This window comes from Thermobia domestica, chromosome 11, assembly GCF_964235325.1.
Source record: "Thermobia domestica chromosome 11, izTheDome1.hap1.1, whole genome shotgun sequence".
NCBI classification, from domain to species: domain Eukaryota; kingdom Metazoa; phylum Arthropoda; class Insecta; order Zygentoma; family Lepismatidae; genus Thermobia; species Thermobia domestica.
The window spans coordinates 99,264,529-99,281,197 of NC_137464.1; the positions used below are offsets into that span (position 1 = coordinate 99,264,529).

A 16,669-nucleotide genomic window follows, 5' to 3' on the forward strand; every position below is an offset into this window, starting at 1 on the left:
CAAGGAAAATCATTCGATGTAAAGTGATTTTCCTCTTTCTAACAAATCACTCTATGTATCGTTTCCCTTGTAGGCAGTGTATTGGTGATGTAATAGATAACAACTAAATAACAAAGTTACCCCTGCTGTTCCAAAATAATTTCGATTTATGTTATCTTTCTAAACCCTTTAGTGTTAAACGTTGCTTCACATAACCCTATATCTGGTTAAAGGAACATGACTATTTTAATATAATATTATTAAGAGAAGGAAATCTAAACAGTTCAATTTAACAAATTTACGATCACATGTTTAAAATTTATGGATTATTGAGATTGTTTTCTTATTTTATTAAATACCAGGTAAAGGATTACTTGCAGACGATAAAGCAACATCTGCCACCAGTTCTACATCTCTTGCTGAGTCGAGATTACTGCAACTAAAAGTTTTCACATACAGTCCAAATATACACTAGTGGCCAGGCTAAATTTGCGTTCAGTTTAGACAGACATGTTCAGCTCATCCTCCAAGTAGGTAACAGTGAAGCACCCACTTACTTCTGTCTGGTGTATGCCTTCACAGAGGCAATATCTATTTTAAATTTTTACAATGGTTCTGATCTCTAATAACAGCTTCCCCTTCATGGTACAGCCTTGACTAACAGTGAAGTTTTACGATAAATAAGAGGCCTGCTACTATACTTGTTTAGTTGCTAAAAGTGTCTGCTTGGTCTCCATAAAATTTCAATGATGCTCTCTGCATCATGTAACTAATTTCTGGGAACCCATCTTTTTAAGTACTTCTAAGAGCTGCCAATTTTTACTTGACTCCAGACAATGTTACCCATTTAATTTGCTTATTGCCTCACACTGACCATAGTACAAACGAAAATTCTAACGGTACAGGTCCTCTCTCTGGCCTATTAACTAGCAAGCAGTTTCCGGGTTCAATCCCAGGTGGGAACATTTTTAAACGTATTGTGGTAGTTTGAGTTCCATCATAAACAGTGGTTTCACGTCTCATAAAACTTCAATTCTGAAAACGGGCTATAAATTTTAACAAACGCTGCATATTACGATATGTTGAAAACGAAACAGAAGTGTAAAACACTGACATCAAAAAATTGTGAATGATGGAGATTTTTACTTGATGTCAAGATCTGTCATTGCTTATTTTTGCTGATGAAAAGAAGAATAGAAAACTTAGCTAGCTAAATCCAATACAAATGTTACACAAACGATCTATAAAATTTACAATTACCATCAAAAATATTTTGAAAGGTAGCAATTGCCATTTAGTTATTAAGCCGGTATTGTCATTATTCGACCACATGTTCACTCCGGCTGCGAGAATCTCCATGACACAATCATTTCCACTTCACTATAACTATTTTTATTTTTTATTTCCACTTGATGTAAATCCAGCACCGCTGCCTAATTTTGATTTATCCTTTCTTCTCACTGATAAGGAAAAGAAAATTATAGACGTGACCATCTAACATAAACGATGCGCAATCAATTAACCGTAACTTGAAATCAGTTTTCAAATATTTTAAATGATGCTGATTTTCATTTGTCTATGAGGTCACCAGCAAAACTTTATTTTCCTTATGAATTATACTGATTGCTAGCAGAAATGAAATTTTCAATCGTATAATCCGGTACAAATATGGCACAATCGATTAAATCTAATTTTAAAACAGTTTCTAAATATTTTGAATAACGATTTTTACTTGATTGTCAAGCCAGCAAAACCACTTTATTTCGATATTATTTATTCCCATTGATAGAACGAATGAAAATTTCATTACCATAACCCATTAAAAACATAGTATAAAAGTTTCGAAGTTATTTTGAACATTTTAAGTTATATTTTAAGCAATGTCGATTTTCATTTGACGTCAAGCCAGCATTGCTACCTAAGTTTTGATTAGCACTTAGCTTAGTAGTAAGAAACTACTTACTTTACTTGCCTTATTGGTGTCTACTAATGACTCAACGGAAGGAAAAATTAATAAATGCAAATTTTCGGGATATACAGAACATGCACAACTTTCTCTGCGCGTGATTATACAACCTATAGTATAGATGCTCCTCAATAAGGGCACAGTCTTCCAATGTTACAATTCCCCAGTAAACAACTAGAAATGTGATAAACTTTAGCGAGCACTATGGCCTAACCCGCTTAATTATCAGATTAAAATATTATTGAAAATTTAAGATCACTTCAGAGGAGCGAGTAAAAGCAATATTTCCTCCTTTATCGTCGCTGATGCAACTGAATGCTGCACTGTATGAAGAATTATTTACCATTCCGCTTGAAATTAATCACGAGTTACATCAAATCAAGCTATGTTATAACTAAAAATGGTACAGTACCGCATTAATTAGGCTAACTTGCATTTTGTAAAAGTATCAACATTATTTTGATAGCAGACTAAAGTATCTACATTATTTCGATAACAGAATGTATGTTTTATATGACGTATATAATACAATGCTTTTTAAAATATTTCCCATGTTACTAAATTATCAAATATATTTGTATGCTAAAGTACACACAACGTCAAAAATATTTATCATAAATTATCCCAAGTAAATAAGTCGCCAATACAAATGGACTTTTTTCTTGAACTATTAATAGAGGATATATAAATAAGCATAATAGAGGATTATAAATAAGCATAACTTACTCCTTCATATTTAAAGGTCGAAATAATTGTTCGTGTCATACTTTGTCCTAAAGTCTGCTGTCGCACCTTGACAGTATCAAAAGGATGACCACAAACAACTCCAGTCATTCCTGAAGAATATTTGAAGAAAAGTTAACTTAGAAAATAAATAAAGAAAAAAGCTATATCAACGGTAAGGAAAAAACATACATATATATCAGTATTTTCATGGAGATACAAAAAAATCTAAGTAGAGTTAGTTTGGACTCTAATGTACTCGTATTATGACATTGTTGGCATAATTGATTTCCCAATGTTCTTACTTTATATATTACACATGCCACAATCTTAATTTGGATAGAATATAACTGTCTCTGAAGAAGAAAGTTGTATCACTCATTGGTGTGTCGATTAGTTTGAATTTGACGTCCATTCCTAGCTATGTGGTGGTAGAAAACATGAGTGGTATGAGTCTACAGTTTAATTTCGAAATCGAATTACATGTAGTCCCGTTGGAGATCGAATCCGTTTTCTGTTCGAGAGGCATGGCTTCTAAGTCAGTATCTGCTGTCTACTAGTTGCTTAGATTGTAAAAGAATAACTAATGTTAATTATTAGCATTCAAATTTTGCTTTTTTGCCTGGATTAAGAGAAAAGGAATTATTTATGTAATAAAATTCGCAAAGACGAGCAAAAATGTTTAAAAAAATGAGTAATTTCTCAGTAATTTGTCTTTATCCTTCACAGCCACTCCGAGCTTTACTTCTTGCTTTGCACTTTTAAGAGACGTGTGTCATACTACATTTTCGCTTTTATTTCGATAAATTGGTCTCATATACACATTCTAGAATACATATGGAAAATTACCTGGTCAATTCAAAGACGTTTTCGTGCATACTTAGCAAGAACTACACTGATAAATGGTAAGCCGCTGTAATGCATAGGAGAATGTCATTATTATCAGAAAAGTTTGAGTAGAAAAGGAACTCTCTATAATCACTTGAGAAACATCACTTTTTGCTCCGAAACAATGAGAAGTTTATAGTTTGTTGTGTATCATTCGATGGTATTCAAAAATCGAATTCAAGGGTCTTTTCACACTGCACCCCCAGCCCAGATTGACTCGAATTAGCAAACTTTTCGTCAGTGCAAAGCCACGGTCTCTCTTTGAGAGCGTAACGAGATGCTGGACAGAACATATCTGCTGAGCTCCGCTCTTCGAGACATTGAGAATGAGTTAAGCGGGTGAAGGCAGGAGAAGAAACGACTTGTTAGTGCTCTTTCCGCAAGGGCCACATATGGAAAAATGTTCTACAAAGTATACAGATTACAATGGTATCTAGTTCAATCTATACTCTCATAACATAAAAATGAATTGAATTGAATTGAATTTCTCTTTATTTCAGCGGACGAGGTTCAGTCGGAGGCTGCTCTGCCACCTAACCATTGTCAACATTACAAAGAAAAGAAAGAAAAAAACAAAGACACAAATAAGATACAAGATACAAATAACAACATAACATGATACATTCAATAATACTAAGGATAAACAAAACACTCAGTAAATGTAAATGTAAAAAAACTATACTCATACTGCTAGTTCAATTTCATACCAATTTCAGTCCAATTTCATACTGTAGTAAGCCTTTCATGTGTGCCAATGCTTTGTCTCTGATCTCTAAATAATAATGTTTGGAGTGATGATTTAAATGAATTGTACTGTTTGTCAGTGATTGACTTTGGTAGGGAGTTCCAAATTCTTACTGCCGAAATTGAAAATGCCTTCTCTGTTATTCTTAAAGAATGCCGGGGCATATTCAGTTTATTACTTCCTCGGGTATTGCAACGGTGAATTTCTGATCTGCATGTTATTTTATGATGCAAATAAGGTGGTGTTTTATGTGAATTTATTTTGTATAGTAAACAACAGTATCGTAGATATCGTCTTCGGGACATGGTTAGGATATTGTTTTCATTAAGTACCGGCAGAATATTCTCAGACTTTCTGTAATTGAGAGAGAAACGTATAGAGCAATTCTGTATTTTCTGAAATGCCCTAGTATTTTGAGTGGAGAAAGAGCTACCATATATTGAATCGAAGTAATCGAACAGAGGCAAAATGAGAGTGTTAACAAGATATAGTCCTGTTTCTTGCGATAAATAGCCTTTCAATTTATAAAGCTGTCGTAAGATGCGCTTAGCTTTAATACACTGTTCAGAAATGTGTTTTTTTCCAGCTAAGCCCTTGATCTATTATTAAGCCTAGATGTTTTACAAAGGGAGAATATGGAATATTGGAATTCAGTACATTTACTTTTAGGTCATCAGAGTTGACTTTGCTCAACTGATGTGATTTTCCCAATACAGTGAAAACACATTTTAATGGATTAAGTAAAAGACCATTCTTAAGGCACCAGTTGCTAACAGTTGAAAGATCCGTATTAAGTAACTCTATTGTGTCCACAATATTTTCAGGTGTACTACTGATGAAGATCTGTGTATCATCCGCATAGAAGTGAACTGATGAATGTTTTATGACTGTAGAAAGATCTGCTGAGAAGAGTGAAAATAATAGGGGACCTAATATTGAACCTTGAGGAAAATAAAGAGATATTTAACAAAAATATGGGTTACCTATTTACAAAAACACAACATCCATAGTTCTTTCTCACCTCCGTATAGTCGTGACATGTGAAACAATGCACAATGCTTTTGCCAGGAAGGGTTGATTGTTCGGATGCACATGTACATAGATACGAGCATTTACAAAACTTACTCAAAATGCCATAATTACGAAAGTGCCGAAAATTTACACTTATACTAAGTTATATTGCTACTTAAACAATATACATATATACTCTATAATTACATAAACCACGAAATGAACAATATCGAATTGTCCACAAACACAAATGTTTCTATCTCAGAAGCAGTCGAAAATACAAGGCTATTCCACACATCAAACATACCCCTTTCTCATTGAGATAACCAATTTTATTTACTTTAAAATTAAAATAATGGCTTTTAAAAGAAAAATATGGACATAAACACGATTAAAACGATTCTAAAGTAATTCGGATAATAAAATAATAAAATCTTCGGATGCCTGTACTTACAATGTTCTACATTCAAGTAAGAGCAACAAAGCAATAATTTTGCACAGATTGTGGTTTATGGATAGAAAATATAGGCTCGCTATATTTTTCATTAGGAAAAATACTATGGTTAGAAAAGGCTCCATATATTTTCAAGTGTGTCAAAAGTGGCTCTTTGTAAACATTTTCTAACATCACAGTACTAGCAAAGAACGTATATTCAGAAACAATAGTATACATGCGACACTGAAGTGACAAAAAAAGTCTGCCAACTCATTGTATTGACTTTATAGTATTCGTATTAGTATAAAGGGTAAGCTAGTCACCCCTTTCCCTTTTGCTGAATACAGAGTTAAAGAGTTAGCTACCAAATTTCCACATATTTGCGTTTTCTTGGTTCTCCAGAGAAACACTTTACTTCGGAGCTCTCATTTTTATATGTACAGGTACAGTTGGCAAAATTTTTCAACATTTATTTTAATTGTTGAATTAAAATAAATGTTGAAAAATTTTCCCAACTGTACCTACTTTCAAATTATAATCAATTAATATGTACAGGGTGTTAATGAACTATACCGACAAACTCTAAGAGGTGATTCCTCACGTCAAAATAAGAGGAAAAGTTCATATGGACCTATGGCGAAAAGTGCATATTTTCAGAGCTAGGGTTGTCTAAAATCGCAAAAAAGACAAATTTCAAGAGGCCCTATTTCGAATTCGAGAGACTGTGAAGGGTGGTCCTTATCAGCGTAAAGGAAGCCAGGCATACACAATCCAAAAGTGCATATTTCATCAATTGCCAATGGGTGTAAAGTGTATTCCTACAGGGTGTAATTCTCAGATATATTTTCAATAGAGTTTTCAGATATACTCTGATTTCAAGAAGGGTCCAAAGTAGGCAAACGATAAGCCTTGATAGCAGTAAACACGGAATCCTTTGGCGCGATGTCGGAAGTGTTAAGGATCGTCTGCAGCACGGTCTCTCGTACTCGGGAAAACGCATGGTGCGATGTTTTCTTTCACGCTTATAAGTGAAGAAAACGTGAAATATACCGTTACGAAATACATATTAACACACGTTATTGCGAACAGAAAGAAACATTAAGCTGCCGGTTCCTAACACTTCCGCCTTCCCCCGAAGCATTGGATGTCCATTGTTGTCAAGGTTTACCTGCTGTCTACTTTAGACTTTTCTTGAAATCAGGGTATATCTGAAAACTCTATTGAAAACATATCTGAGAATTACACCCTGTAGGGAATACACTTTACACCCATTGACAATTAATGAAATAAGCAGTTTTGGATTGTGTATGCCAGGCTTCCTTTACGCTGATAAGGCTACCATCCACAGTTTCCCGAATTCAAAATAGGGCCTCTTGAAATTTGTCTTTTTCGCGATTTTGGACAGCCCTAGCTCTGAAACTATGCACTTTTCGCCATAGATTCATATGAACTTTTTCTCTTATCTTGATGTGAGGAATAACCTCTTAAAGTTTGTCGGTTTAGTTCATTAACACTGTACAACTCGCATCTCGTTAATATATATATATACAGAGTGGTTCAGTAATGTTGGACAGCCCTGAAAAAACGGAAACAAGAAGAGATATTAACAAGAATGTGGCGGATCCAGATACTTGTGGAAGGGGGACGTCTTTTGAGGTACCACACAACGTTACCAGATCAACAGTGTTGCCAGCACAGTACAAAGTTGTATTTTTTAAATGGAACATATAGGAGTTTATGCCATCAAAAGAATTAGTACAGAATGTGGATACCAACAAGCGAAACCGCACCTGTCAGTGTTGCCAAATAAGGAAGTTATAAATCTTCAAAGATCAAGAAATTAAAGTGTCCGTAGAGCAAAACTAGCTAAAAGGCAAGAAATACTACGGAATGAAAAGGAGTAACCGAAGGAGTAAACCAGAGAACGCACAGCATCCAGTGAGTAACAAGGTCGCCACAGCAAAGGGGGAAAAAATTGAAAATGTTGCAGTTACCATAGGAGGAAAAGTGCCCATATGACGTAATGCTGGAAACACCATAGAAAGTCTATGTAAGGCTCAAGAATCCTAATAGCGTTTGATCGAAAGTGATATCTCTAACCGTTCCCGAGATACACCAAAGGTGTGCCGGGTTTACAACACTGCATAATAATTCCCTCGCCCTCCAAACTACAGGAACGAGTAATGAAAATGACACGCCCAATAAAATGTAAGAACTACACGGGTATAATCGTCAAATAGAAGGCAATGATACCTAAATGTTTACAAGTACATATGATGAAGTGTGGGATTTTCCCCGTAAATCGCATGGGACAAGGAGACATCATTGTCACGCAACGGACGTTGCGTGAGAATATACACATTATGGTACACAAACCAGGTCAGCTGTTCTTGTGATGTAGTGGTTAACGATTCGGGCTACGACGTAGGTCGTTGGTTCGATCGCGTTCAGGGCTACTGTTTTATTTTGCTTGCAAACATCACTATCACTAAGGCAACTACATTACGAGAAAAGTACGGTAAATGACTAAATAGAACGTACTTCATTCTAGCCGATGTTCAAAGTGTTGACCATTGGCGTCTAAACACATTCTGAGACGCCGAGTGAGAGATTGGGTTGCTGCAATGGAGTGTTCTCGGGGAATGGCGTCGCAGGCACATTCAATGCGGTGTCTCATACCCTGAGGTGTGATTGGCGGTTACCTATACACAATACTTTTCAGATATTACCACAGATAAAATTCCATGGGTCAGTTCCGGCGAGCATGCAGGCCAATGGATAGGACCACCCCATTCAATCCAACGTCCAGGAAACGTGACATCTAAGTGTCGCCGATTTACTCTTGCATTATGTGGAGGACAGCCATTGTGTTGAAACCACATCTGGCGGCGATGAGCAAGAGGAACATCTTGCAACAACAGTGGAAGTATGTTAGAGAAGAAATCATAATATTGGGCGCCGGTGAGATGCCCCTCAAAGAAATACGGGCCAATTATCCTTCCATTGAATATTCCACACCACACATTTACGGACCATGGTCGTTGATGAACTTGCTGGCGCAACCAATGTGGATTGGTAGGCGCCCAGTAGTGCATGTTATGTCTATTTATTACACCGTGATTCGTCACTGATGCCTCATCTGAACACAAAACACGTAAAAAGAAGTCAGGATTCCTAGCAACCTGCTGAAGTCCCCATCCACAAAATTCTACGCCTGCTATAAAATCAGTAGGCACTATTTCCTGATGGAGCGACACATGGTATAGGTGGTAATGACGACGAGATAAAATCCGCAATACACTGGTGTGACTAATACCTCTTTCTCGAGCAATGTCTCGGGAACTTGCGTGAGGGTTTACAGTAACCGCTGCTACGACATCGATTTCAACATCCTCACCAGTTGCAGGTCGTAGACGTTGATTTGTATGACCAGTACCAACATGTCCTGTTCGCCGCAAACGGTCACAAAGTGCAGAGAAAACCCGTCTATTGGGATGATGTCTGTGCGGAAATCTTTCTGCGTACACTCTCGCTGCTTCTGATACATTTTGTCTGCACTCTACATACACTAATAGAATATCCACATTTTCATGCCAACGTTGCTCCATTTTACGCCTACCCCACTTAACGCGTACTTCCACACTTCCTGCGTTCTGTCGTTGTTACAGCAGTACCGAGTGTATGAGATCTTACTCGAATCGAACGATTTTAACAAGAGCTTCCTGAGATCGTTGGGTTACCACAAGGTTGCAAGGGAGACAGGCTGTTTGCCATTACAACAAAGCATGCGAATAACAAAACTGCCTTGTGCCGTTACAATATCATTTCGCGTATCATTTGTTTACTGCCTACATATTGCTCTTCATATGCTAGTTTCTTATTTCTAATAAATAAAACCACCACCATCATCATTACTACTACTACTACTACTATTACTATGAAGAAGACGAAAAAAACGAAAGAGAAAGAAAAGGAACAATACAAATAATAATAATAATAATAATAATAATAATAATAATAATAATAATAATAATAATAATAATAATAATAATAATAATAATAATATGGTCATCACAATCATACAAGACTGTCCCCTAGAGTAGGACTTTGGTTACAGATGGACATCTGAAACAGAAGAATGTTACATTTGGGAATATGAGTAACATCTTGTATGAAAATGAAACTATCCCCTGAACTTCAGTAGCGTATTAACATGTCAGCATCACCGTTTCCCCTGAATACTTCATGTTGTTAACGCGATCTCTCACTGAAACTGTGTTGAATGATAACGGATGTAACTTTGAACATCGACTGGTGCCGGTATGTAGAGTAACCAGCAAAAGAATAGCGACTATAGTACTATAATCCCATTACTTGGGGTCCCTATTCTTTTGCTGGCGACTGTACAAAGTAGGTTTTACGGCATTTCTCTTGCATTTATTTAACACTGATTCAGAAATGTATTATTAGTATGAGTATGGTTAATACACTGTATCCAGACAGTATGAGAGCTTGGCAAGGTTGGCAGTCACTTGCTTTCATCTTATCAGACTTCATGTTGTGAGAACATCGACAAGCATGCTACGGGCGTGTTGAAACATTATTGATGATTGTTATAACTGGCCTATTCCAGCGTTCAGTAAAACTTATTATTATTATTATTATTATTATTATTATTATTAGTAGTAGTAGTAGTAGTAGTAGTAGTAGTAGTAGTAGTAGTAGTAGTAGTATTCAAAACCATGGTTCACTGCTACAACCATGCAATTATTATTCTTTGTAGACTTCGGAATCCCTATGTGTGCAACCGACTACATCCTAACGCGAAGCCAAGGAACGTTACTAAAACGTTTCATAGTAAATCGCCTCTATCTAACGTAATTATAGTGCTTGTTGAAAGAACAAACACAGTAGCCCTGAATGGGATCGAACCAACGACCTACGTCGTAGCCCGTTAACTACTACATCACAAGAACAGCTGATCTGGTTTGTGTACCATAATGTGTATATTGTCACGCAACGTCCGTTGCGTGACAATGATGTCATCTTGTCCCATGCGATTTACGGGGAAAAATCCCACACTTCATCATATGTTCTTGTAAACATTAAGGTATCATTGCCTTCTATTTGACGATTATACCCGTGTAGTTCTTACATTTTGTTGGGCGTGTCATTTTCATTACTCGTTCCTGTAGTTTGGAGGGCGAGGGAATTATTATGCAGTGTTGTAAACCCGGCACACCTTTGGTGTATCTCGGGAACGGTTAGAGATATCACTTTCGATCAAACGCTATTAGGATTCTTGAGCTTTACATAGACTTTATATGATGTTTCCAGCATTACGTCATATGGGCACTTTTCCTCCTATGGTAACTGCAACATTTTCAATTTTTTCCCCCTTTGCTGTGGCAACCTTGTTACTCACTGGATGCTGTGCGTTCTCTGATTTACTCCTTCGGTTACTCCTTTTCATTCCGTAGTATTTCTTGCCTTTTTGCTAGTTTTGCTCTACGGACACTTTAATTTCTTGATCTTTGAAGATTTATAACTTCCTTATTTGGCAACACTGACAGGTGCGGTTTCGCTTGTTGGTATCCACATTCTGTACTAATTCTTTTGATGGCATAAACTCCTATATGTTCCATTTAAAAAATACAACTTTGTACTGTGCTGGCAACACTGTTGATCTGGTAACGTTGTGTGGTACCTCAAAAGACGTCCCCCTTCCACAAGTATCTGGATCCGCCACATTCTTGTTAATATCTCTTCTTGTTTCCGATTTTTTCAGGGCTGTCCAACATTACTGAACCACCGTGTATATATATATATATATATATATATATATATATATATATATATATACTTGTTTAAACACTATATGGATTCAACATATTCTTTACATACACAAATAATAACAAAATGAAATTTCAACACTAGGAAAGTATAGTCATCTGTAGTTATGCGGTTATATTACATAAATATTACACAAACTATTGGCTAAAAATTTAAATACTGATAATGAAATCTTCCTAGTTTTACATTTTGATATGCAGATCTTACGAGGAAGGTCCATAAACTGTGAGAGTTGACTTTTGATGAAAATTAGTGACAAGACTCAGTTCGAGATGCTAAGTAACGTAGTAATAGTCACTCGATGCGCAAATACTTCGTTGAGCTGCTACACCGACGCCATCTTGAATTACAATAAGCAATGTCCAAGAATACCCTTTTGGCATAAAAATGAAAAAGTTTTTGGTAGATCTGACTTCAACATTGTAAACCGGGATAGGGCATATATTTGTGGGAGTACTTCCAGTGCATGATCGCCATCTTGAAAGGCGCCATATTGAATCCCGGTCAAATATGATAAATGGCAAGGGGGTCATGTGGGGTATCAAATAGCACTGGAATTTACTCCTGAATTCATTCCGTATCATGTTTACATATCTGTTTTCAGTTCAGAGTTAAGAGCTCTCTTACCCACAGGAACATATAAACACTGTGCAAGTTAAATTTGTGTTATGGAACACGGTAATGCGAGCAGTTGCAGGGTTTTAACTAATCCCTGCAGGGTAGTAGTCACTTGATCTACAATAGCCACTATATCAATAAGATCTTGAGCCCAGTGAGAGAAATCATTAATTAAATTGAAATGCCTCTAGTGAAAAATGGAATAGCAGCACTGTAACAAATTATAAGCACTTATATGTTGTAATATAAGTTAGGTGCAACGGCACATGTGATTTTACAAGGATATGTGTTGAAGCTATTAGAAATTAATAGATAAATTATCAGAAAAATCATATAAACTGGTGCACATAAACAGATGTTAACCTAATGACCTTTTGCTCTTCAGTTGTGATGATGGAGATCCATAAACGTTTCTCATGTATTATTTTATTAATTTTAATCACAAAATTTTGGGCATTATCAAGTAATTCACCTTCGTTTTCAACATCTTTCTTCGTTACAAATTGAGTAATCCTTCGTGAGCGAATCCTGTGCTCTTTCTTAAATTTGTTAATGAAACCACGAGAAGCACGGAATGGATAGTTCAATTTCCTCGCTGTCAGCAACATCCACGCTTTTAAATGATAATCATGTACCGTAAGTCCTTTAGTGCGATAAATGTTGAATGTTTTTAGTACTTCGTATTTTAGTAGTGACATGACATGAGAGCGAGGAGGTTTGTTACGGAATTTCAAAGCCTTATACAAAAACGCCGTATTGAATTTGAATTTCTTCGCTGCAGCTGCAACTTTGTTACGCTTCCCATTCTTTTTCAACAATGAAACATGCTCCTGAATTTGTTCGTATTTTTTAACGACAGCTTCGTTTACACGTACAGATTTTGTCCGGCTTGGAGATGACATCTCATACTCGCTCGTAGTAGGCTCACTTTCACTAATTGATGGACTAGTTATCTGTTCCAAATCCATTTCCTTTGTCGAATCTTCACGCTCACTCTCTGTGTCAGTGTCTACATCTAATGTGTCACTCACTGTTAGAGAAATGTTACCATCATATTTGCTTGTTATCATTGCAAGCAATGTATTTGCAAATGTCTTATCTTCTACCCCATTCTCTCTCACGACACTATACTTTTCCACCACTGCTTGATTTAAAATGTTGACTAGGTTTATTGGATTAATTCTTCGCATTTTATGCACGGAACGAATGTTTCACTGGTCCAACAAATACGTTCGTACCGGACGTCACACGCCTGCCCGCACCAAAATTGCTGTACTACTACCGTTTTTCATTCGGAGACAGACACCATACACCGCACTGCACACCCATGTTGCAATTATTGCCTGTAGGAAAAGTCTCTAAATTCTGCGTGCTATGTCTTAATACCCTAAACAATAGTCTAAAGTCAAGAGAACTAATAAGTCCACTTTGTTCGTTTTTAATAGTACGGAGTACAATATTGGGGAAATTCAGCACATTCCCATAGAGTATTTCAAACACAAAAAAGAGCCATATATATCACTGTGAGTGTTAAAGCACATGAATAAACAAATCCCAAAATGAGTTTCTTGAGTTGTCAAGTACGTGATTTAAATAATAAATAAATCCTCGAAACACCTGCTACAATTAGTTATTTATCACAGTTTTGATATGAAAACTAGTCTTGCTCTTATTATAAGCTAGTGTTTTATCGTTAAAATGTGGAAAGATGCATATATTTAATTATTTAATATTGAAGGAAAAAGCAAGAAGAGGATCTTTTTATGGATTGCAACTTGATATTGAATCTTGTAATAATCTTTAGAGCCACTCTTCTGAGCAGGTGTGTATGCATTATCTTATCACTAATAGCAGAACAACCAACAAACACAAGAAAAAGTGAATTCTAAGTTTTCAGGTGTATATTCTAAGAATACTGTGAACTGAATTTAAATCCCCTTCATTGTTCAATGCGTCAGCGATAAATCGATTTTATTTAGACAAACTGACAATAAATGCATTAAAGAATTTTAACTTCGTAATATGCACGGTAAATTATAGGTTGTCAAATATGAGTATTGGAAAGGAACGCAATATTCTGCAACAATGAGGGAATTTGTGTAAGGTGTCAAGCTTGGAGAAGGAAACACAATATAATGGACCTTATAAAACTGCCTAAAATAGAATTTTGGTTTGATTCAGTTTAACGTCCCACACTTATGCCCGCTACGCTAAAGGAGACCTGGACCTACTGATTATAGTGGGTTTTCTAATATATGTATATATATATATGAACAATCCCTTTGGTGTTCTCTGCTCTTCAGCACTATTAAACAAGTGTTTCATCGACCACCAGTCTATTCCATCACACTTTGAAATAGGTATAATTTATTGCAGTGCTGCTATTCCATTTTTCACTACAGGCATTTCAATTTAATTAATGATTTCTCTCACTAGGCTCAAGATCTTATTGGTATAGTGGCCCTTGTGGATCAAATGACTACTAATGCATTAGTTAAAACCCTGCATTTACTCGCACGACCATGTTTCATAACACAAATCTAACTCGAACAGTTTTATATGTTCCTGTAGGTGTGAGAGCTCCTAACTCTGAACTGAAAACAGATATGTAAACATTGGTTACGGAAATGGATTCAGGAGTAAATTCCAGTGCTATTTGATACCCCACATGAACCACTTGCCATTTATCATATTTGACCGGGATTCAATATGGCGCCTTTCAAGATGGCGGTCATGCACTGGAAGTACTCCCACAAATAGATGCCCTATCCCGGTTTACAATGTTGAAGTCATATCTACCAAAAACTTTTTCATTTTTATGCCAAAAGGGTATACTTGGACATTGCCTATTGGAATCCAAGATGGCGTCGGTGTAGCAGCTCAACGAAGCATTTGCGCATCGAGTGACTATTACTACGTTACTTAGCATCTCGAACTGAGTCTTGTCACTAATTTTCATCAAAATTCAACTCTCACGGTTTATGGACCTTCCTCGTTAGTGCATTAAAAAATTGATATCTAAAACAGTTTATAGTAAAATCTGCACTTCACAATTTTCACTTGAAATTTCATATTTAGGTATAGTTAACCATTCTCTAAATAGTGTCCATGTTTCAATTTCGCACGAAGTGAATATTTTAACGGATTGCATAGATGAGTTAGATATTGTATGCTCTATAAGAAAGCTACTCTGGTTAACGTTTCTTTTGACTAAACAAATAAAGCTACATATTAGTATATATTTAGTCAAGTATTTGAAGAATTTCTTTCGGTACAAGAAATAAGGAAAACTATTTAAGCTTGTGGATATATTTTAAACAGGCCGACTCAAAAAAATCTCACAACATGACTTTTTTTTATGATTTCCCCAAATAGTATATTCAGATTTCTGCATATCCGGATTACGTCCAGAACTCATTAATCCGGATAATTGAAGTTTCACTGTACCTTCTGATTAAAAATTCACGAATACTGAATACAGTTCTTACATTGTCATATTGCTAATAAGAATTTTATTTCTCTTAACTTTTATCTATTGTTCTGAATTCATAGCTTATCAAATCTGTTACAATTTTGAAGAAAGTAAGTTAATAATTGGATTTCCCTGTTCTTTACACAACACCATAAACATACTTACCACCAACCCATCCACCTAAAAAGTCACACGACATACTACTCAGATTCACACACGAATACGTACAACGTCAAAAACTATATAACGTCCCTTTCCAGGTGTATCAGAAAGTTCTTGTTGCTAGTAGTCCCATTGGAAATCTAAAGAAGAAATCAATGATATAAATAAATATGGAAGTTTTAGGTAGATTAAAGAAATGCATTCCCTCTTCGTTATTAACATTATCCGAATACGGGGTTTGAAACAAGCTATTTTACGAGCGGTGTATATATGTAATTATACTGTATATACAGTGTGTTTAAAAAAGAACTTCCTAGTTTAAAGTGTCCTAGAATCTGTACAAAGTGGCATACACTATTCTAGTTTGTGGTGTTTGATTCATCAACTCTCCAAGTTTAGCTCCCTGCAGTTGGCAGGTCTGCTTGACCTTGAGACGGCACCAGTGCTGCTTTTTTTCCCCTCTGTTTCCTCAGTTCAGTCAAGGCAAGCGTGCAGTACAAAGCAACTCAGCAACAGTGTATACTCCGCAACAGAAAGCGCAATGTGTTATTTGGCTTGTGAAAACTGAGTCAGTTATAACAGTGCAACGTAATTTTAGATGTCAGTATGGTGGTGAACCACCTACAGCAAAAACTATCCGTCATTGGCTAAAGTCTTTCAAATAATGTACAAATGGAAACCAGTAGTGTACAAATGGATTCCACGTTGAAGTCTACCAACATTAAACAAAACTTGAAGGAATTCTCTTTCATGATAGGTACTCATTGATGTAAGTTTTCATTCATTTCCCAATTAAATTTATACTTAAAACTAGGG

At 36.0% G+C, this 16,669-nt stretch overlaps 1 protein-coding gene across 6 annotated transcripts in view; it reads right to left on the reverse strand.

The window, feature by feature from the left end:
- LOC145664307 (solute carrier family 25 member 45-like) overlaps positions 1 to 16,669 on the reverse strand; it is an 88,269-nt gene that overhangs the window by 54,192 nt on the left and 17,408 nt on the right. For all 6 annotated transcript variants that reach the window (XM_081730852.1, XM_081730855.1, XM_081730856.1 and 3 more), the window contains exons 3-4: positions 15,857 to 15,993; positions 2,672 to 2,781 (exon numbers count right to left, since the gene is read on the reverse strand). In XM_081730852.1, coding sequence (XP_081586978.1) covers positions 2,672 to 2,781; positions 15,857 to 15,890 — 144 coding nt within the window. In that variant the 5' untranslated portion in view covers positions 15,891 to 15,993. The remainder of the gene's footprint in view (positions 1 to 2,671; positions 2,782 to 15,856; positions 15,994 to 16,669) is intronic.